The sequence below is a fragment of the Calonectris borealis genome, chromosome 1 (assembly GCF_964195595.1).
Source record: "Calonectris borealis chromosome 1, bCalBor7.hap1.2, whole genome shotgun sequence".
Lineage (NCBI taxonomy): Eukaryota > Metazoa > Chordata > Aves > Procellariiformes > Procellariidae > Calonectris > Calonectris borealis.
The window spans coordinates 25,678,223-25,700,766 of record NC_134312.1 but is presented as its reverse complement, the minus strand read 5'-3'; the positions used below and the strand labels follow the sequence as shown (position 1 = coordinate 25,700,766).

Sequence of the window (22,544 nt, the reverse complement as noted above, 5' to 3'; positions counted from 1 at the left end):
CACACAGATAAAAGTTTTCCACACCCCATCTCTTTAATGTGTAAGTGACTGGTTTCTACATTTCTTGTAAGTTTTCCTTCTGACATGGATATCTGTTTTATTGAGTCATTATTTAAAGTAAGACAGATGACAGAAAAGAAAAAAGATTAGTATTTCTTTCTGCCATTGGTCTCAGGTACAAATTACACATAGCTGAATCTTTCTTAATTTAACTGGCTTGATTTTTTTCTCTGGTTAACTACACAAATATAAAAGATTCTCCTTTCTTAAAAGAAAATCTGTGTAAGTACTGACATGTAATTAAATATTTTGAAATCAGGAGACTGGATGCTGCAAGGGAAACAGATTCAACATTCTGATAGAGTCATCTAGATGACCACAATGTGTAAGGTGACCTATTGAATATAATGCAGCTTGTGGAAGCAGAATCTGCTATTACATAATTTGGGCAAAATAAGCAAAAATATTATTTAAAAATATACATACCTCCTCCATCTAATTCTACAGAAAGATCCATGACTGATCACCATCTTTTTAAGTGAATCAAACAGTACAAATAACATTGTCAAATAGTAACAGAAGATCTGCTACCAAATATACTCTAACAACAGAAAAACAGTTAAAAACTTACCTTTGCCAGCTGTAGGCAAGCAAGAAATAATAGAAAAATAGTTCTAGTGTAATACATTACATTTTATTTTACTGTTATGATATACATACATGATAACTGGTAAATCTTTTTGAAACAAAATGGATTTAAAAAAAAATATAAGAACTTGGTCAAAGATCATGAGGAATTCATAAATGTGATTTATAATACGAATATGAATTCATGACTGTGATTTAAAAATTATTTAACTTTCAAAAATTGTTAAAGTGATTGTATTTTTCAAATTCCTACAAATCAGCTTTAGATGTCCTGTTCAAGCTACATGCAAATGCAAAAGACATAGAGAGTGCTATATTGTGATATACAGTTAGGAAAAAATACAATTCCATTTTATTCTCTACACTTTCTCAATCTTGGGAAATATTGGGAAGATACTTGGGGAGAACTTTGAAGCAGTAATACCTCTCCTGCTTTTTCACAATTAATTTTCTTCCCCTCTTAATGGAATTTGTTGTCCTGCATTCAAGTTGCCTCTAACTCAAACTCATTGTTTTGGCTGCTATTTCTATGTTGCACTGCCTGTTTCAGGTTGTGTATTTATTTCATCTTTTGGAAACTGTTAGCCAAAAAACTATCCATTTTTTTTCGATCAAGGTAGGACAAATATAGATATTTTAAAAACATAGTAAAAACTTACAAAAGTTGTTGCAGGAGTATTAGCAAACTCTTTGGGTGTTCTTTTAAACAGGGACGTTAATTTTAGCAAAATAGCGTGCTGAATATGCCTTTTGCCATCTTTGCAAGAAACTTCCAATTTTAGCCCAGCTGCAAAGGCTATAAAAAGCATCACATCCTCAGCGACTCAGTAGAGTTGGGTGAATTAAGACTACCAAGAATTCCATGTTTGTGGCACATGCTCGAGTGGTTCCTAGTGATAACCAAATCATTAGGCATCATCGCTGCCCCATTCCAGCCCAGAAGCAAATACACGTTTTCTGCAGCAGTTACTCTGTGCTAGGGTGAACTACAGGAACTGGCCTTGTAAAGTGGTGACCTCCTCCCTTTTGTGGCTCTCAGTGACATCCCTGCTTGAGTTTAAGCATCGTGGAAGCAATTTGAACTAACTCAGGCAGGCAGGAAAGAAGAGCAGGTAGAGAGAAGAAATCTAGTATTGTAGGGATTAAAAAGATTTAGAGACTGGGAGTAGTAGGGTAAGAACTATGACTCTGATACAGAAGAGGCTGGAACTGGTTGGATGAAGATGAAGGTGCACATGCTCTGTGCAAAAGACAGTGGCAAGACCTGCATTACATTCCTTCAAGTGCCACTCCATACAGATAGTGACAGCTTACATCGGGAACGTTTTGACTCCTGATCATTGACCAGGACTCCGAAGTGCTACATGCTTAGAAACACAGGCCAAAGAGACAATCTATGCCCCCAGAATCTTATCATTTAAATATCAGACAATGAAATAACAGATGGAGAGAAAGTGGCAGAGCGAGAAAGCAGCTGGCCCATATGGCCTGACCGTCAGGCTGGGGATAGCACACTGATGGACTGCCAGTATTTTGCCGAAGGACAGATTTGAAGAGGATACTCGTTACTTTTTGCATGTTTCTGAGTAGCACAGGAGGGAGCAGACTTACGTCAGACTTACTGCCTGCCTAAGGTGGTGGAGGCCAGTGTTAACCTTTTCTTTCTAAAAGGGAGATGGAGGTATTTGGAGGCAAGGAGGAATGGGACATGGAGGGGAATGGGGGAACACACAGGGAGGGTGGAGTTACTCCACTCTTCCAGGCGGCAAAGTGTATGATGGATATAAAGCTGCCAAACCTGCTGAGAAAACCATGTCAAATGAAAAAATATCTTTTATTTCTGTTTGTTTCTAAAAGATTTAATTAATTGAACATACAGATACAAACATCTCAGAACTATTTTAAAAGAACTGCTTTTCAAGAACATTACCAATTATTCCAAAACTGAGCAATGCCACCACAAGGTAAGCAGTGCTATTTCTTGGGTGTATGTATTATGACCCAGTACCTTAATATTAATCATATTCTGGTTTTCCCACAGAGTCTCTGATGTAGCCAGTTCAAAGATTGAGAGTGATACAAATATCATTTAAAAGAAATATGAAATTAATAATTTATTCCTATACCATTAAACTATGATTGGGAGAGAAATTTTACAGTGCTTATCATCGCTATATCCAAATAGATTGAAAATGTAATATTATATTTTCATGACTAATCCCAAAGCATTTCTTTATTTAGCAAGTTGCCTGCCAAATTCTACTTGATTACACAACACTGGCTGCTCCACTCGGATGATTTAAATGTCCACACAAGCTTCCTCCCTGATGCTCTTTTGGTCAGATGGATGTTTCATTTGGAAATGTCTTCAAGTTTGCTGTCATTGGATTGATGTCTTGTAATACCAATGTATGGCCTATATATTTGACTCTCTTTGCTACTCCCTTGCTACTTAATAAATACTTAATGAATACTTAATAAATAGGATTTGATGTTTTCTACATGGGCTCTAAACAGCATTTTTATGACAACTGTTATAATTGGTCTCTGCAAATCTCAAATTATTTTCCTTTTGTGAGCTGTTTAGATAAGCGACATCATTCCAAACGACAGATGAGGAAAACTATACATCTCAGATCAAATGATTCCTAACCTCACTTGGTTTTCCATTCCTTCATCAAGACATGACAATCCCCTCATGTGCTGCTGTTACTCCTTTGTTATGACCAAGTTATTAAAAGTGGTTATCACTTCAGCAGCCTTTCTAACTGTGTGAATAGATCTCCTAATACATTGCTCATTAAGAAAGGGATCTCCTCCTGCACCTTTATGTCACTCAGATGAATCTATTTCTAACTGGCGCTTTCCCTGAAACATTCATGTCCTTGGGAAACTTCTGGCTTTTCTACAATCATGCATCCTTAAATACTCTGTTCTTTGCTTTACAGCATGCTTATTCAGAATAGTGGAACTGAAGTCTCTTTTTCTTGATCATTGCTGTCATTAGCCTGTCTTCACTTTTGTTTTGGAGCCATCTAATACTACAAAAGTGCAGTACAAGTTGCTTTACTCAGAAACAAAGAAATTCATTTTAGAAGTTGGACAGGTACAATAGTACTTTGATTCCAGTGCCACAGTTAAATGTGTATTTGCCTCACTGGTAGTATAGAATATCAAGTTTCTTATAAACTACATGAACTATCCTAAAGTGCCATACAGCATCAGCAAGAAGAGACTGCACATTCAGATCAGTTAGAGAACTGTAGGTTGGCCTTTTGGAGTGCTGCTGCTCTGCACATGCAAGAGTAACATTTCCATTTTCTGCATTTGTGATAATTGCTGTAAAGATCAGTCAGACCCTGGCTGTCTTTTAGCCACATGTATAGTTTCTTGTCAGGATTTCCTGACGTGTTTGTTTTGATCCAGCTCTCAGGTGGTTGGATCTTGTCCATGTCATTTTAAGCACTCTTTTGTACAAGGAATTCTCTTACGTGGAACAAGGCAAAAAATACAGCCTTTTTTATAGAAAAGGAGTCTCTTACTCCTTCCTTTCTAGTACTTTCTTTTATACAAAAGGAGTTCGTGGTATAGATCACAGGAATAATTCTACCACAGCTTGCAAAAACTCTTAGAGAGTTTTGAACTTGAGAATACAGAAAACAGTAGAGGCTGTGAAAACAAAGTATCATTTATTGTCATTTACACATATCACTTGATCAAAAATGTTAAATGTTTAATAAAATGCTTGTACTTTGACAAGTTGTCATTTTCAGCTAATAATGTAACATTAACTTTGGAAGGTAGAATTTTGTCTACAAGGCAATGGAAAATGGAAATGTTAGTATTTATTACTAGCAAAAAATTAACCTTAATATAGCTAGGTATGTGGCATATTAACCATCATCCGGTGTTTTAATTTCTTTAATGACAACTTAAAAAAGCAACAACAAGTTGCTTTTCTTATCTATCAAGAGAATTTCAGGATTACAGAAGATATTTTATAAACATAATATATAAAAACATTGAAACATGTCTCCTTGAGCTAATTTTTCTCTACATCCAGCAGTTTAAAGATATTTAAATTTTTTCAAGTTATTGAAAGTTCTTTTTGTACATTTTATCAGGATGAGTGAGTTGCATTTCTTATCTTCCTAGAGGATGAGGAAGATGGGGACAGATTTTCAAGGCTTGAATATTATTAAATGATATTTGTTTTGCAAAGCCCTAGCTGGTTTTCTGCTTTCTGTAAGTGGAGGGGGCGTTGTATGATACACTTTAAGAACTTGGGCCCCTCACTACAAGAAGGACATGGAGGTGCTGGAGCGTGTCCAGAGGAGGGCAACGAAGCTGGTGAAGGGCCTGGAGCACAAGTCTTATGAGGAGCGGCTGAGGGAACTGGGGTTGTTTAGCCTGGAGAAGAGGAGGCTGAGGGGAGACCTCATCGCGCTCTACAACTACCTGAAAGGAGGTTGTAGCGAGGTGGGGGTTGGTCTCTTCTCCCAAGTAACTAGCAATAGGACAAGAGGAAATGGCCTCAAGTTGCGCCAAGGGAGGTTTAGATTGGACATTAGGAGAAATTTCTTTACTGAAAGAGTGGTCAGGCCTTGGAACAGGCTGCCCAGGGAAGTGGTGGAGTCACCATCCCTGGAAGTATTTAAAAGACGTGTAGATGAGGCACTTAGGGACATGGTTTAGTGGACATGGTGGTGTTGGGTTGACGGTTGGACACGATGATCTTAGAGGTCTTTTCCAACCTGTATGATTCTATGATTCTATGATAACTAAAACAATGTGATCTTGTATTGGCTGCCAATGCTTACATGATGTATTAATTGAAAAATACGATACATAAAAAAGTAGTTGACAAATTCTCTGGTCATAACTGTATTTCCTAATACTAAAAATGTATCATAGTAAAGAAGAAAAAAATGGAAGTGAATTTCATTTAATATATACACTAGCTCTCAAGTATGTTATACCTATATAACACCTCTCTCGGTGTTACACCTTGCTTAAAAATAAAATACCCTTAACTTCATGCAAACATTTTTCTAGGGGGAAACAAAATGAACTTCTTAGGAAACTGAACATATTTAAATATGACAAAAGGTCAGCTATAGCTTCTTTTCAGGAGTAAAACTGTGCCCCAAGAAAATCAGCACAGTATATGTAAATGAAGCAGAAGTCTTAGAAAATTATTTAAGGTTATATCTGTAAACCCTAGTTCTTGCAGTTTCTTAAAAACTGATTAATTTGATTATGCCCATTTTTACCTTAAGTGCAAAAGACAGAATAATAAAATTTTCCTCATGTAGGCAGCACTGGAGGTATTACAAAAATCAGTCAAACATTGATTCTTTTAAGACTAAACCTCACATTAAGTTAAATTTCACAAGTTACTCTATTGCAAAGAATTCTATGAATTAATTACAAAATACCAACATTGAAGTGTTATAAAACCAAAGGCAAATAATAATTTATCCACAGATTTTTGATTTATATACAGTTCAGTCATATCAGTTTGTGCAAGTTGATACATAAGCATGACAGAAAATACATTATACTTTGAGGCTTTTAAGCTTCCCTTAAACTGTCTTTAAAACAAACCTTATTTTTCCTATGGTTTCCGCCTAAGAATTGTAGTCACCCTAACCATCTAAGATAATATCAAGATGTGCCAATTTTGTATTTTAATTCTTTACCACTATCAGGAATTTTATGTCTGAAAACACAATTTCAGTATATCCAAACTTGCAATTGTTCTTTGTACCTCCTTCTTTCTATAACTTTCCCTGCCCTGTGGTCAGTGTTTTCTAGTTGCTTTCACTTCCACGTGAACCCTGTGTCCAAGAAGAAGAGCAATTCCTTGGCTACTGCTGACTATGGTCACTTCTTTTGTACTTTCTAAGTGATGCACATGAAGTAGAAACATTAAGAGAGGAACACAGTGAACTCCCAGTACCCAGCCCAGATTCAGTTAACTGGGAGGACGTGAGCAGAAGCACTCCTTGGCTGTTGCCCTACCTTTGTTTTTGCAGTGTTACTTACATCCTACAAAATACTTCACCTTAACACCCCCCATGATGAATTGTTACTTCACCCTTCCAAATTGTTTCATATTAAATATTCAACAGATGTCAGTACTTTTGTGAGATTAAACTATGTTTTTTTCAATGTTCTTGACAGTGCAGTCAGGATTTTAGATAACTATTACTAAGTTTAACACGTGCATTTTACTGTCTTCCAATAGCAAAATAATAAAAGATTACAGGATAAATGGAAGGCCATGTGACCGAGTGATAGCAGGACTGATGGAGGAGAATGGTTTTGGGTCAACCTGCTATAGACTTCAGACATTAAACCAAGCTGAGTTTAAAACATATATCTCCCTTCTATAACTCTACATATACAGATATACGAGAGTGAAGAAGGATTATTGTATACAGCCATATTTAATGGCTCTTGCAAAAATCCTTGGATTGCACTCAGCCTCCAGAACAAAAGAAAAAAAATCATCTATGCTTCCCATGTGCAGATATCTACATGACAGCACACTTTCAAAGAGATTATAAGAAAATTTCAAGATATGGTTAATATATGCTACCTACATTGATTTTCTCTGAAACAATATTTTCCTCAAAGAAAGATGAGGAAACCTTAAACCTGATTTTTTTTGAAATTTTTTTATATGTAGTTTAATATTACACTGAGGGGTGCAAAAATCCAGCAGCCCATCTAGGGCCTTTCAATGTACTGTCTTTCAGCTGACAATGTACTGTCTGCATAGCAATTTTTAGATAACTAATATATACAATGTATGAGAAAGCTCCCCTAAATCTATAAAATTCTGAGAATAGATTGATGCTTTTCTATTCAACACTACACTGCCTGGCTACTGAAAAATATAATGTAAACCAAACACCATCTCCATGGTAATATGTGGGTCAACTGTAATGAATATGAAGCTAATTGCCATATTTTCATGGATTATAATAAAAATAATGACCTGCAAGTCAGGATTTCCCTCACTGGTAATAATAATCTGAGTTAAAGGGCTTCTGGCTAACAACAAACTGCTAGGCACATTTCCCTAGTGAATGAGTTCTGTTTAATTAAACTTCATTAAGGGAGCTGCTACATATTTTACCAACTAAAACCAAAACCAAAGCCACAAAAGAAAAAGTCAACTTACAAAGTGGGGATATACCTGTGTTGACATTTCCTCCTTTAGGATTCATCTTCTGAGCTTGACTTGCAGGAATAGGCTTATATGATTGACCTGTGGCTCTGTACATGGCTTGAACCCAGAGTATTCTATCCTGCTCATCGTCACTGGCAAATATCACGGTATCGCCTTCTTTAACAGCATTGAAAAACATTCGACCACCCTGAAGACCTGGAGCGGGAAATAGGAGAGTAATCTTAATAAATACAAGTTACTCCTAAATCACCATCAATGTTTATCACATTATTGCGTGCGTGTGTGTGGGGGGGTGGGTGTTAAAACATTTTATAGGTATTTATGACCTAGAAATATGATAGAATCTAGAGCTATAGAGATCAAATGGTAATACATGGAAGTAACATATAAGCAGAATAAATATAGAAGTCACAGGAGAAAATATTTCCATAATTCCACTTCCAATTAAATTCCAATTTATTTCCTATTCATCTTCTCCATGTCATATGCTGTTTTGCATTTCTCTAACATATCCTCCTTCTAAGTATCATTTTCTTAGCTGGAAGTCCCTGTCAACAGGGACAGCTGTGAACAGAGGCAGCTCCATACCTCTTATCAGTGTTGTTGCTCATTCCTTGGTACCTTTTTCTCATGCCGGTGTTTTGTTCTGAGTGCATAACCAGTACAGCACACACGAGTCAACGTGGCTGCGCTGGGGATTTTTTTATGACAACATTGTTTTGGCTTTCCAAACACATTCTGAGCATTGTTTGCTTTCTCAGTTATTCTAAACATAACTTCCAAAGATCAGTCTTCAATATCTTAGAAGTCTCTTAAATTCACAACCCTCCACTGCGTAGGTAGAGTAGAATCGCTTTTCTCTACATGTATAACTTTGACTTCCCTCTGCCATTTTAATACTAACTTGTGTAGATTTTCCTGATATCTTCAAATTTATTTTTGATTACTCTGGGTAATTTGTCTTTAGCAAGCACTGCCATCATTGACCTTCTTTTCTAAGTCATTTATGAATGTACTTCACAGTACACTGCCACATGACTCCACCATCAAAAATAGAGAGAAAAGGGAAAAACTACATAGAATTAATAATTTTTCCCTTGTATCATATGTGGTCTTACAATGTTTCAGGCAACCTTATTGTAAGTTTATTGTTCATTCTTCTTAAAACAAGCTTCTTTCTAGAAGCATGATTTTTCACACTAGAAAATCCTAGTGGAATAATTGCAAAACCTTCAGATGCTGAAAAAAAAGAACCTTGGGGTTTCTTGCTGCTAGATCAAAATGTACAAATTGAATCAGCTGTTTACACAAACATATCGTACTTCAAAATCATGAAAAGTACCTGTGTGAGGAGCTGTATAATCCACAGTGTATCCTTCGAGTTGCATCAGTTCCTGAGGCTCAGATTTCTTTTCTCTGTAACTGCACATTGCAAATGTGTATTGGCTAACCTGAATAAGAAAAGACTTCTTAATTGCTGAATTCCATTCTAGAATCGTGTAACACATATACCACTGTTTAAATTAGCTTTCAGTTATGCTGAAGAAATAAACCCCATTTTTTTTCCAGAAATATTTACAGTGTAAAACTTTGCATTCTTTCCTGTTCCTGCCAAAAGGAAGGAAAAAAAAAGCCATAAACACATCTCTCTGCAGTTTCCTGAAATACAATGTATTTTGGGCTGTTGCTTTACGAAAAATTGAAAGGAAGCAAATTAGGTTCTGGTAGGGAAAATACTTGGTACCATGGTACAGACCAAACCGCTCAGTCTACTGTGTGAGAAAAAAAGTCCTATATTCCAAGAAACTGGTAAAAAAGGACTTTTATGTGTAAAAGGAGTATATAAGGAGTGCCACAATAATCATGCAGCTGGAAAGATGAACACATAATCTGGCCAATTCTAGTTAAAGATGGTAAGTACCAGAACCTTCAGGCCGTTTTTATAGTCTAATTTCTGCATCTTTTGCACCTGTGTTCACACCCATCTCCAGGTTGCTTGGCTCACTGGATACAGTACTGTGTAGGCCAAGCAGCTTGCAGCTGGCATAAGCAACATCAGTTACTTCTCATCAAGTACAATTATTAAAAAAAAATAAAACAATAAGAAGAGAATCTGTCATTATGTGGTTTAAGACTCCCTAGACAGAATAGAAAGCGATAAGGAGAGCTGAGGAAAAAGAGACTGGAAAGATGAAGAAAGGAATGTAACAGCTGGGGGAGGAAAAGCAATCACTGAAACAAAACTGAGATGTTCCCAGCCTTAAATGAAGAGCTGGAAAGACTGTAAAAGGTGACCAGAAGAAAGAGCTTGTGAATCTGTTGAACACTTGAAACTTAAGGGAACTGAATTTATATGGGCCTTTGAAACTCTCGTCTCCTGTACGACTGTAAGATACCTGGCCAACTGACTTGTTTTGAACTATAATATCATTTCGTAGATGTGTAAAATTATGCAAGGATCTAAGGATAGGCAAGGAGCTTGTCTGATAGATGATGGACCGTCTTTATCTCAGTTGCTGACTGCTCAGCTAACTGTTACCTAGATTTACTGCTTTGGCTACAACTTCAAGAATGATCCTTTTTGAAGTAAAATTTTGACAGCTGATTTCAGCTTCATTCATACATTCGCTGGTACCCGCATGCCACTCCACCTCAAAAGCCAGTGACATCAAATTTAGTACCTTCACTTAAGTGGGCTGTACCAATGAGAGAGAGCTAAATGTAAATAAACACAGAAAACAATCTAGCCCATCACTTTCAGAAATTCACATTTTCAGGCTAGAAGGGACTATTACAACCAGCCAGCCTGTCCTCCAGCATGACATACAGGACGGAATTTCACCCCACTGTTTGTGCATTGAGCCTATAGTTTTGCTTTCATTTATAGTATGTATTTTAGAAAATTACTGTATTTTGGTTTAAAGATTTTAAGTTATCCCTGGGGTTGCAGGGCAGGGCCTGGCAGCCAGGGCCCAGCCAGGGGCAGGGCAGCTGGGGGCACCGGGGCAGCCCCAGCCCCAGGCATCGGGCACCTGCCCGGGCACAGGCCAGGGCTGGGCCGGGATGTGGGCCTGAGGGGGGCCGGCTCAGCAGGGCCCATTGCTGAGCAGGGCAGGGCTGTTGGGAGCTGAAGGACGGCCCTGCCGTGGCGTCACTGGGGCAGGGGAAGACGGCCCTGGGAGGCTGAAATGGGGTCCTGGGCTGGGGGCAGGGTGGGGAGGCCCTGGGGGGGCTGGGGAGGGACAGTCAGGGCCCGTGGTCCCCTCAGGGCCCAGACACAGGGCTCAGCCCCTACGCCATGTCATCTGCTCTAGCCCCAGCAGCATCACCTCTGTTACTGCTTGGTATTTCCCCGTTTATGTTCCCCAGAAACACATTTGCCCTCTCACACAAGCACGGAGGGAGCTATTGGTTAGTCACACACCTCTAAATCCTTTGCAATTATCACTGTATTTAATGAGAGCTCCCTCCTCTCCTTTTCTTGTAAACTGAACCTACAGATACCTGGCACTGAAGTAAAAATGTTTTTCAAATTATTCAATTTTGTCGAATGAAATAACCTGACAGGCACCCACATCACTCACATTTTCATGTCAACAACTCTGTATAACCACACTGTACAGATGAACTCAGCCATCAAAAAGGAAGCTAGCAGACCCTAAATCGGGAAATGCATAGAATGCTCAGCTTGTTCAGATTTCTTCAGCACGCTGTGGTTTTGAAGATCAGCTTGTGGAAGAGCTGGTCTATGTGTCTTTGGTAATTTTTAATCTTACCCCTATAACAAGACAGAGATTATAATGCTGTTGATTTTACTTTTTTCAAACATATTTCTAGTTTGAAATGAGTAACTTTTTAGAGAAGTGACTGGATTGTAAAAGGAAAAAAAGAAAATATAATAAAGAGGTTAAAATTTCCAGACTCTGTAACCTTCCTATAACATTGAGCTGTTCTTTCATAAACCACTAACAACTACTAATACGTGTAGCAATAACAAAGATGCACATTACTCACATCACGCTCCTGAAGAATCAACATTATTCATCTAATTTCACACCTGAGTGAAATTTCCAAAGCATGTGTAAACCATACTGATAGCCTCTGTCTTACAACTGAATTTCATGGCCTTAATATTTTACTAACGTAAGTTAAAAGCTAATCTATAGAAGAAGGCACATCAATATGTCAATAATATATCAATGCAACAGACGGATATTCATTACTGAATGCTTACTTCACACATATTGACTTCAGCTTATTGTCAGTCTATATATCACGGCTGGACTATACAAATGTGCCAGAGCTGTCTGGACAGTAAATACTGATTTAACAAAGTATTTTTTATATAGCCTTATTGAGTTGACAGCTGCTTTAAAATGAAATAGATGTCTAAATCCCATCATAGTGGGAAAATTCCTGTAATATTCTACTCCAGTATTTCAATTTCAGCATAGAAAGCAGAAGATAGTTAAAATTAAGTTGGCTGGAATAAACTGGTCTCCCAGGTGGCACAGAAAGACTATGTGTCTCTTAGGTGTGCACTTTAAAACTCAGATGACCCCTGTGGCTTAGAGGAAGAGAATAAGGTCTTTCTTTTTGTGAAAGGGGGGATGTAAAGTTGGAGGAGCGTTAAAGAAAAGGACAAGGGAGCACCTACCTTTCTTTTTTTTTTCCCCTGTAACTTTAAGTTATTTTCCCTTCACATCCATGCCTTCACAGCTATCCTATCTAGAGATCTTCCTAACCTTTACAAATCTTAATAAAGTCACAAAAAGTCCTCATCTCTTCACAGAGGACCCTGGTAAAATCATAACCCAAATGAATTCAGTAGACCTTCCAGAAGATCTTGTTCAAGCTTTTAACCATTAGTCACGGATTATCAATATGCAAGCCAATTCCCACTGAAGCCAGGGAGAACACTGTATTGACATCAGGCTTAGCAAGAATAGTATGCAAATACTCTCAGCTTTTACTTTATTAAAGACCTTATTCAGGATTTTTTTTTACATCCTTACAATTTTCATCATTTAGGAGTAGGAGGAGACGAGGTGAGTGTGACAGTGGTAGAGAAAGGAATCAGGCTTTCTGTAAAGTAGTTGTAGAAGCCTTCATTCTTAAAAAAGCCTCGTGAACAGGCTTCGTCCTTTGTGTGATGTTTATGGAGACTCACACTTTAACAGTTTTCTGTCAACAAAACAAAGTACACAGAAGAACAACGTTCTCTGAACTGACTCAGAAGAACATCAAATTTGTAACTGCAATCTGAAGACAAGCACAAACAGAAAAGAATGATTTTTCTAAAGACCCATAAAAATCGTTCATTTCTAAGTTTTGACGACTCAAAATCTACTTTTCTATTCCTATTCTATTAATCTCATGTTAATGTCACCATTCACTAGCATGTGAAAATACTTACAGTTCTAGGTTTGGACAAAAAGTTATGAAATATCAGCCCAGCACATTTTTGTGGCCAAGAACAATTGCTATACTAGATTTTCTGTAACAACTACATAATTTTACCCAATTTAATATTGCAAGGAAGAACAAAAAATAGCATTATTCAAAAAATATTTATGAAAAAGTTCTTAATAGTAACTATTGTTGTTTTATTTTAATTTTAAAGGCAGGAAATCTTTGTTGAGATAGAATAAATGAAACAGTAAGTACAATCCACTTTGTGAAATATAACTTTATTTTAAATTGAGTGCTGCTAGAAAGCTGTCAGCGGAATGATTCAAGGTCACAACAATTTAATTCGGAAGTTTCTAGGTTTCAGTTGAAACATTGCTCAGTGTAGAGACTCATTTATATATATGTAAAACTCAGTGACACTTCTGTTTACGACATATGTCAGAAGCTTGGAGTAGTGCTGCATATGTTGCCTTAAAATACTGATTTACTAATGGCTCCAGAAACTATACGTAAGAAAACTGATAGTCCAAGACTACTTTTTAATGAAATGTCATGGCAGACTACTAACCTGAACAAGAACAAAGTAGCGTTTTTTCCACCGCTTCCAAACCTTCTGTCCTAGAGCATACAAATATCTGCAAAGGAAATAAAGGGAATGTTTTTCCATTAATAAGAAGCATGATATTAGGAGGACCCAATACAAATGAGTGTATTAATTTGCTCTAACTCCTGAGCTGCTTCTTCAGTGTTATCACATCTAAGAAGTGATTTTTTTCTTTTATTTACTCAGATCATAAAAATGCAAAGAGATATTCCTTTTCACTCAAAATAAGACAAAAAGCAGAAACAAAAGATCTCATGTTTGAGAAGACTAACCTGCTTATCACTTACATTTCACCCATTGCCTCTGAAAAGAGAAAAAAAAGCTTAAAGTACAACACTTTTGACTACACAGAAATACTGAATGTTAGAAAAGTTAAACTCCCCAACACTTTCTTTTTCCATTCAGTTTCCACAGATTTGCTAGCATTTCTCTAGTCTGACTGAGAAGTCACTCATAGTGTCAGTTTGGGAAAACGCTCAAATAACAAAATGCCACCAGACACACAAGATTAAATTTTTTTCTAGAGCAAACTAGAATCTAATTTCCCAAACAGAAGCACTTCACTATAAAGACTCTTAGATTACAAAAAACTCCTTGTCACCTTGGCAATTTCCAGGTTTTAAATCAGGTGATGTAGTCAGGAGTATCAACCAGTGAAATGACAAAACCACAGTTGTTGATACTGTTTGGTGGTAGAGGAAGCACCCTCATTACCCAAGAAGTTGCAGCAAGTTTTATGGCGTTACAGTGTCACTTTTTTCTGTCACTGTGGTCATGTTGCACTGTTGTTAACAAAAACAGCAAGAGGAAAAGGATGAGCTGTGGGATTGTAAGCAAGAGCCTATGAGTGATAAGGATCTGCTGCTTAAAACCTGACAGCAGAGCAAAATATTACCTATGAGATGTCCCTTCTGGCTGGCCAGCTTCTATCAAGGGCATCTAGTACAACGAGGTGAGTCAAAGGCAGAACAAAGATCCAAATTGTTCAGACCAATGAATGCTGGCTTCACAGGGCACTCTCCAGAGGATGCTGGCACATATGTTATGGAGAAGTTATAATAACTAGGATCGGAGATGGGTGGGTGGATGCTTGGTAGATGGACAGGTGCCTTCGTGGGAAGAGGATAGGCTCTGCTGCCCTCTACTTTCTGATCACTTCTGGTGCTTTGTTGCCCGGTGGTTTTTAACTCAGTCAAAAAACAGGGCAAGGAACCAACATCTCATGTGAAACAGGCAAGTACGATACAGGCAAAACCTTTTTTCCACCTGTCCCAGGCATAGACTCAAGCACGTTCTTTCCTGCTTTAGGTATCACAAAGGACAAATTTTTGTCTAACATGAATGTTCAGCGTAATGCTTATTAACCATGGTGGTTTGTCAGATTACGTAGCGGCTCCCTCATCACTACAACACCGATATCTTGCCCTTCTTCAATTCCTGCTACACCTGTGTTGAAGCTCTGACTCGCTTGGTTATTCTGCTTTTTATTCATATGAAAGAGAGGACAATTGGCTTTGTGTACAGGACTAACATGTGATGCAGCTTGCTTTGAATAGTCCAGATCCTGCCACACTCTTTTTAACTTCTTAATTCTGTGATAATTATAAATTCAATGAAAAGAAAGGAGAGGAGTAAGGGTTATGTCAGAAAAGGTGTCAAAAAAGGGCCTACTAGGATTTACTTGAAAGTTTGTAATGCTTTGCAACTAAGGAAGCATTTACCTCACAGAGGGATAGGTGCATATTCCCCCACAAAATACAAACTGTTTTGCTTTTCATATATGTTTCAAAAGAGCCAGGCATGTTCCCCTAAATCAGAGCATTTACTTTCCCCAAAGCATACCACATTGCTATCGCCCCGTTAATCTCTTTACTATTGCCATAGGGTGGAGGGGGAATGACTGATGAATTTCACTCAGCCTTGAAGATTAATGACCAGTAACGGAGAGAACAGTAAAAGGGTCCACAGGTGGCCTTTGGGCTCTGTCAGTCCTAAGTCTGCCCTGTTCTTCGTGGCGATTCTGCCACTGCATCCCTCAGAATATCCTGTAGGTTTCTCTGATGTATGTCGGAGGACAACTGCCCCATGGACTGCGAAGACCAACTGAGAATACACAGTCCTCAAATGCTACAGTACGGAGATATCCTGACCATGTTCCCACCCTCTTGCATGTCTTAAATGACTGTAAAGGAGCCACAGACTAACAGAGGATTCTTCATGCTCAAGAATAATCCTGGTATCATCAGCAGCAGTGACTTTACGTTCTAACAGGTACATGGCAGAGGATGAGTAATGGAACCCTATAAACACCAGGTTTAATTCATTCTTTTCATTATTAACTGAGCCTGGTATAGAAAGGTGCTTTTAAAATAAGAGATCTTAAAAGAATATTTGCTATCAGAGGAAAGGTTAGTTCCTTTTTAAATTACTTTTCGTGCAAGATGTACCACATATGGTCCTGCAGTACAGGCAGAACTATCACAAGTTACAGTAAATTCAAAATCGTAAAATAAGAAAGCATACAAAAAAGAAATTAATTAGCAACGTGCACTTTTTATTCCTCCTATAAATCACTTCCAACTAAGGTGTTAAATAAGAGCTTCCTTGGGAAACAAAGGAGTGGAACGTTAACTACCTAACTTTAAAATCTTCTAGTCTTAGATAAGATTAGGTAACAAAGAAAATGGCATTCATGACACAAAGCTGGGATTTAGTATAGGAGTGCAAAGCCTTATGTTACTTGGTTTTACAAATCACTATAAACACACAGTTATAATCTTAGTTATTAATCCCTCTTCCAGTGCCATCTCTAATGGTGACAGGTTTTTTCTAATGTAGGAAGTTTGAGCCATTAAAGGGATATATCCTGTGCATGCTCCTGTAAGATGAGGAGATGAATTCTTACTCAAGAGTCTAACATTTATACCAAACATCCTGGACTCTTAGAATCCTGTTTGAACTTCTCTTTCTCATTATTTTCCATTGAAAAAAATGGGAAGCAAAGGACCTAAGACTTTGTTAAATTTGGACAGTAATATCTAGGATTTGTAGAAACTGCAGCTGATGTCTAGAACACAAAAAGTCTACAAAAGGCAGTTCCAGAATTAAATGACACTTGGGTTTCACAACTGGAACAGAAAATTAAGAGGTTAACAGATTCAGAAGTGAAATAAGTCCTAGAGCTAAGTTGAAGAATGTTTTATTTTTAAGATGGGGAATTGCATCATTTTTCATGGGTCTCAGGTAAATGTCAGTACCACAAACCAGAGCAGACTCTCACAGTCACCAACTTACAGAGCTGCAGCCTGCTATTTCTCTACCCATACGTGTATCCGTATTCACCTACAAGCCTTGCTCACTCTTTCCATCCAAAAGATGCATAGTGTTAATTCTTCAGACTGTTTTAAAAACCCTCAGCAGCAACAAGAAACATACAGCAGCCATTCCTTCAAACACTGTACCTTTCTTTAGGTAAAATATTCTGTGCAACACAAAGAAGAAACTGATATTTAGAAGTAGCCAATTCCATATTTCTAAGAATTAACCACACCATTTGCTACAATTTTTCTCACTCTAATTTAGGTTCCAGAGTTGGGATAATCTAAAATAATTCATGAATTATTACAGTTCAGCCATACACTGAGAAGGAAGATGATACTAAAATAGTTCCCCTGTATCTGAGCACTGAAATAGTAATTGCTTATTACTAAACAGATTTATTTTGACTTCTCTTTAAGACCATGTTTTGAGAGTGTTTAATGAGTAGACTGACAAGAAGTTAGGAAAGATTGGTTTTCAGATGTACATCGAAACAGATATAGATGGCAGACTTTTATTCTGTAAAAATATACTAATATAATAAATAAGATACGTATACATAATATCTATATCTGTACATGTGCACATTAGAAAGCATATTTATAGTTTGGGTGTATATGCTTGGTTGCCTTCTTCAGTCTTTTTATATTACTCACATAATTTCCAGTAACTTAAGACTAATACACCTGCTTTTATACAGCACATAGAAAATATAGGACCTTGATCAAACATGTTCAGTCATTAAGTGCTACCCCAATGTAAAGACTTTCTACCACAGTTTTGTAGTAATATGAAACCACAACCAATCATACAAACCATGCAATCACTTTCCTGAGACTTTTGCTCTTAAAAACAGTTCCACAATTTTCTTTTCTTCAACATTATTTAATACTGCTTTCTTTCTCTTCACTCACTCCCAAATTAAAAAGTAAAAATCAGATTTGTACAAAGTCACAGATTTACCTGATTATACCTCACAATGCTTACAATGTGGTAGAAAAACAAACATTTAATATTTAAAGCTCATTTTCCTGGAAAACAAATAAAAATACAAGAAATTGCATCTCCACTACAAAACACAGAAACACCTGGATAAAAATGTTTTATATATCATCTTGTCTCAGTCAGTATCATTTTCTGCTCTGGAAATAGAACAAACGAACTGAACAACCATTTTTTTAAAAAAGTCTGAGCATCATTATATTTTAAATAAATAAAGGTTGAATATTTTTCAAAGTGCGTTTCCTTGTGTTACAAAAATGCAAAACCATATTGCTAAATATTATAGTTCAGTTTCAATTATATGATGGCACACACAGATGGCAGCTTATTTGCTCTAAGTCCACGCTGCGAGCGTGCAGGGTTCTACTTTTTGATGAAAAAATCAGCACTAATGAATAGCTGAAAAACATAATTGAATGTGGAATACCGGAGCTATTCACTGCTGGAGAAATGAGAAAGGACTTACTACTTCTACAGAGATCATTTTTAGACTGGCCTTTTTATTCTAAGGAATGAAGCCATCTATCTACATCTTGAATGATAAATTCTCTACTTGTAAAAGGCTTCATTTATCACAAACAATGAAAAAAATACAGAAAGAAAAATCAATACGTGTAGCAGTTTAGTCCAGCAAAGGCCTTTCTTAAAGAGAAACCTCAGTCAAGGTTGAAAGAGCAATTAATACAGTCTCAAAAATCTGGGCCACTCTGATAGAGTTCGGTTAACATGTGGCAGAAGTAATCATCCACTTGTGAAAATGATTTTCAGTTCATTCTCAAACACCTTTCAGACACTCATGATCCCATTTAACTGACAACAATACAGGCTATCTGTGGGCATCATTGCATTCGCTGTGAGAGCCAATGGGGACCAAATGCCCACAGGCACTTTCAGTCATCCCTGCGCCCTTGCATAAAAGGAATCCTCCTTGCACCGAATTCCTCCTTTTATTTAACCCCGCAAGATTAAGCCATTTTTTTGTCTCCAGTTGAGGACGAGAGAGAAAACTGATTCAAGACAACAGTATGACCTGGGTCATAAGAAACCTAGCTGTAAACATTCTCGGATTCATTTTAGTACTTTCTGTGCTCTTGAGAAAGAGAACTAAATAAGCCTTCAACAGATAGAGGGAATGAAAAAAAATCAGCCTAAACTTCTACTGTAATTATGTCTGCTAAGGATAAAGAAATGTTGAAGAATGTCAAGCAATACAAACACCACAGCCACAGAAAACAGTTCCATTTATTCCAATGAGCAAGATACTCATAATATGAACAGGAAAACGTGCGTTTCCCCCCCCCCAAACAACTTTTCACTTACAGTATAAATGGTTATTGGTATGCTGGAAGATCAGATACCCCTAGGTTCTTTAACAGTGATGTCTTACTGCACTCCAGAGCGCTTCAACATTTGTGAATATGCATGCCAGTACTTATGGAACCTGTGAAGTAACTGCAATGGCAACTTGAGAATTATTAATCCAATTTATGTCATATCATGAAACCTATTTGGTATGTAAAGTGGCAGTGTTTGTCAAGACAGAAAAACATCCTTTAGCCTTGAGAGAATTCCAGGCAACAAAAGAATGAAATCCTTCAGATGCAACAGAAATGTAGAAAGTGCTCTGATTCTAATGTAATCTAATTGTAATGTAAACAGGTAATGGAGCACAACTGTGAAACAGCCGGTGCTGAGGAGCAGACATCCACTCTGTGCTTTTTGATGCAGCTTACTTTGGACTAGCTCTAGTCTGACCCCATGGACCAAACAGCTACCCGTGGTTGCAGCATGTATGGGTGCACCCCTGGAGCTCATGTCTTGGTTTAATTTCAGCTAAAAGGGTAACAGTCTGTGAACACAAACTGCTCCGTGATGTGAAACAAAGCACAGTAAGCAGGAACACTACGAGATTGGTTTTAAAAGTGAAAATTTGAATTTAAATGCTAACGTTGATGTAGTAGAAAAAGTTTCAATTGCACTGCTTTCCCTTGAGAATCCAGTTTGGCTGTGGAAAACAGTTCTTTACACTGCCGGACCTTAAACCAACTCAGAAGCATCCTGAACACCCAGAGGCATCCAGCCACCCAGCCTAGACATCTCTCCATGTCACTGGAACCACATGGCACTGCAATTAGATAGAAAAACTGGTGACCCTTTTTCCAGCCATGCAGTGATATTATTTGTGATCTAGAAAGCCTAAATGGCTGAGGACCTGTTAATATGAAAAAACTACTTTTGTTTCAAGGTCATACACTGCCACTGATGGAATCAGTCAAAACACCCTGCTCAGTGTCACACTGGTATAAAACAAATCAATGAACTAAGCTGCCAACTGAAGCAACTCCAATTCTGGAGTCCCAGTGTTGAAAATAGCCCACTGTTGGGAAGAGTGGTGGAGGCTAATAAGGGCAGTGAACTCTTTTAGGAATGATACTTGGCTTTGGTTATCTCTGGCTGGTTATGCGTTTCTTCTCACTGTCTAGAAAGCTAGTTTTGAATTGATATAATTTTAATTTCATGAAGAATACAGACCTCAGTAGACCTACTTTTGTATTTTTTTGGTGATAAAACATACAAGCAGAACAAGATGCATACATTTCCATCCTAAAGATTCAGAACACTTGTTTTCATCATCACTAGTAGGTATTTTTAAGTCCTTATGAATTAGTATAAAGAGGTACATCTGATCTAGCACAGGCATGAGGAAATCCGTTACACCTGTGTCAGGGTTAAACCAGGACAACCTGCTATCCCTATTTGTGATTTGAAATGAAGCACAGAAATTATGATAATGAATTAGTCTAGCACTTTCCTTCAATTTGTGCACACAGAAGATGTTTATTCAGAATGTTATGATGTTTTAAAACTGTTTTTTAAAATTCTTGACAGCTGGATTTTTTTAAAAATCCCTAAAATAATTCAATCAAAACCACTATTTTAAAACATCACCAAAGTATTGAAACAAATCAGTTTAACAAGTGGGGAAAATGCAGTTACCTTCTTGGAATTCATATACGATCGTTGAAATAGCAGCCTCTCCCCATGTTGCAGAAATAAAAAGTTTTTTATTGGGAACTATGTGATTTTCTTCTGGATTAAAATTTTGATACTTCATGTTCTCATACGTTAGAAAACTGCCTTTCAATCTACCAGACTTCACGTAAACACTGGAACCAATGAATACAACTTCTCTTTCCATCCAACACACAACAGCAGAAAAACACATGATGCTGCCTGTATCAGTTGTGCAGACTGTCTCCGTTGCATCTCTAGCACCTCTAAGGAATGTAGGAACAGTGCCAGACATTAATTTCCATTCTCACACAGCAAAGCAACTGTTATGGCTTGCTTCCATGAACTCAAATTAGTTACATTTCATTGTGCGTTTTAGGCATTCCTGGACAGGTTTGCGAAAGAGAAATTCAATTGCATTGAATGTCAGTATATGCAAAGAACCGTATCTGGCTCAGAAAGTCCTTGCTCTGCAGACGGGTGGAGTCTGAAAGAGTACTGAGACTACTCTTACAAACTTTCCCAGTCATCTGCTGCTGGCCACAGCAGGAGACACGATACCAGGTTAGATGAACATTTGGCCCAAGATGATAAAGCTAGTTTAACATTCTGATAGAGCCATTCTGCCTTGGAAAACCTGCCAGTGCAGAACGACAACTGTAGGTGATCCTTTCATTAAAAGTTTGAGTCAAAAAAGTACTTTTATACTCCTGGCTGCCTTTTGATGACAATACAGGAGTAAGAACAAGGAAGAAAGCTTTCATAGTATGACCCAGCCAATCAGTTCTCTTAAAATACCCATCTTAAGAAACTTTCTTATACAGAATACATGTAGAATTTTTGTTTCTTTGCCAAAGAAACAAAAAGACTTCTGACTCCATGTCACTTCGGCTCTTTTGAAGAAACTTTCTCTGTGAAAGAAGCTAGAAGTGGCCACCCAAAAGCACATTCAGTACCTTGTTCCCAACAGGATGCGGAGGGAAGCAGCAACAGGATGGAAGCACAAGTTATACATCCCCAGAATTTTCCTCTATACTCATGCTATTACTGGCTCTAGGAGTTTATCTGGAAACGGTGTCTCTGTATTTATTACTTGTTAATGGATTTTTGTTTCAATGAATTTCCATAATGGCTTTCTCAACCCTTTTAAAGATTCAAACAGTAGCACAGTTCCACATCTCAACTACCTGTGCCTAGAAGCAGCTCTTCTGGTTCGCGCTGAAACTGCCACCCTCTAGTATTATTTAGCGATTGTCTTGTGGCATTGGAAGAGACAGCTTCCAGTGTACAATAATTTGCATTAGAACCGTTAACGTGATTGCATGTTTATCCTTGGAAATGTCACAC

The 22,544-nt window shown here is 37.6% G+C and overlaps 1 protein-coding gene across 1 annotated transcript in view; it reads right to left on the bottom strand.

Annotated features, from left to right (window-relative positions):
- The window catches only part of CADPS2 (calcium dependent secretion activator 2), a 331,334-nt gene that overhangs the window by 111,145 nt on the left and 197,645 nt on the right, over positions 1-22,544 (bottom strand). Inside the window, exons 9-11 of the mRNA XM_075146854.1 lie at positions 13,830-13,896; positions 9,192-9,300; positions 7,856-8,044 (exon numbers count right to left, since the gene is read on the bottom strand). Of these exons, the coding sequence (XP_075002955.1) occupies positions 7,856-8,044; positions 9,192-9,300; positions 13,830-13,896 (365 nt within the window). The remainder of the gene's footprint in view (positions 1-7,855; positions 8,045-9,191; positions 9,301-13,829; positions 13,897-22,544) is intronic.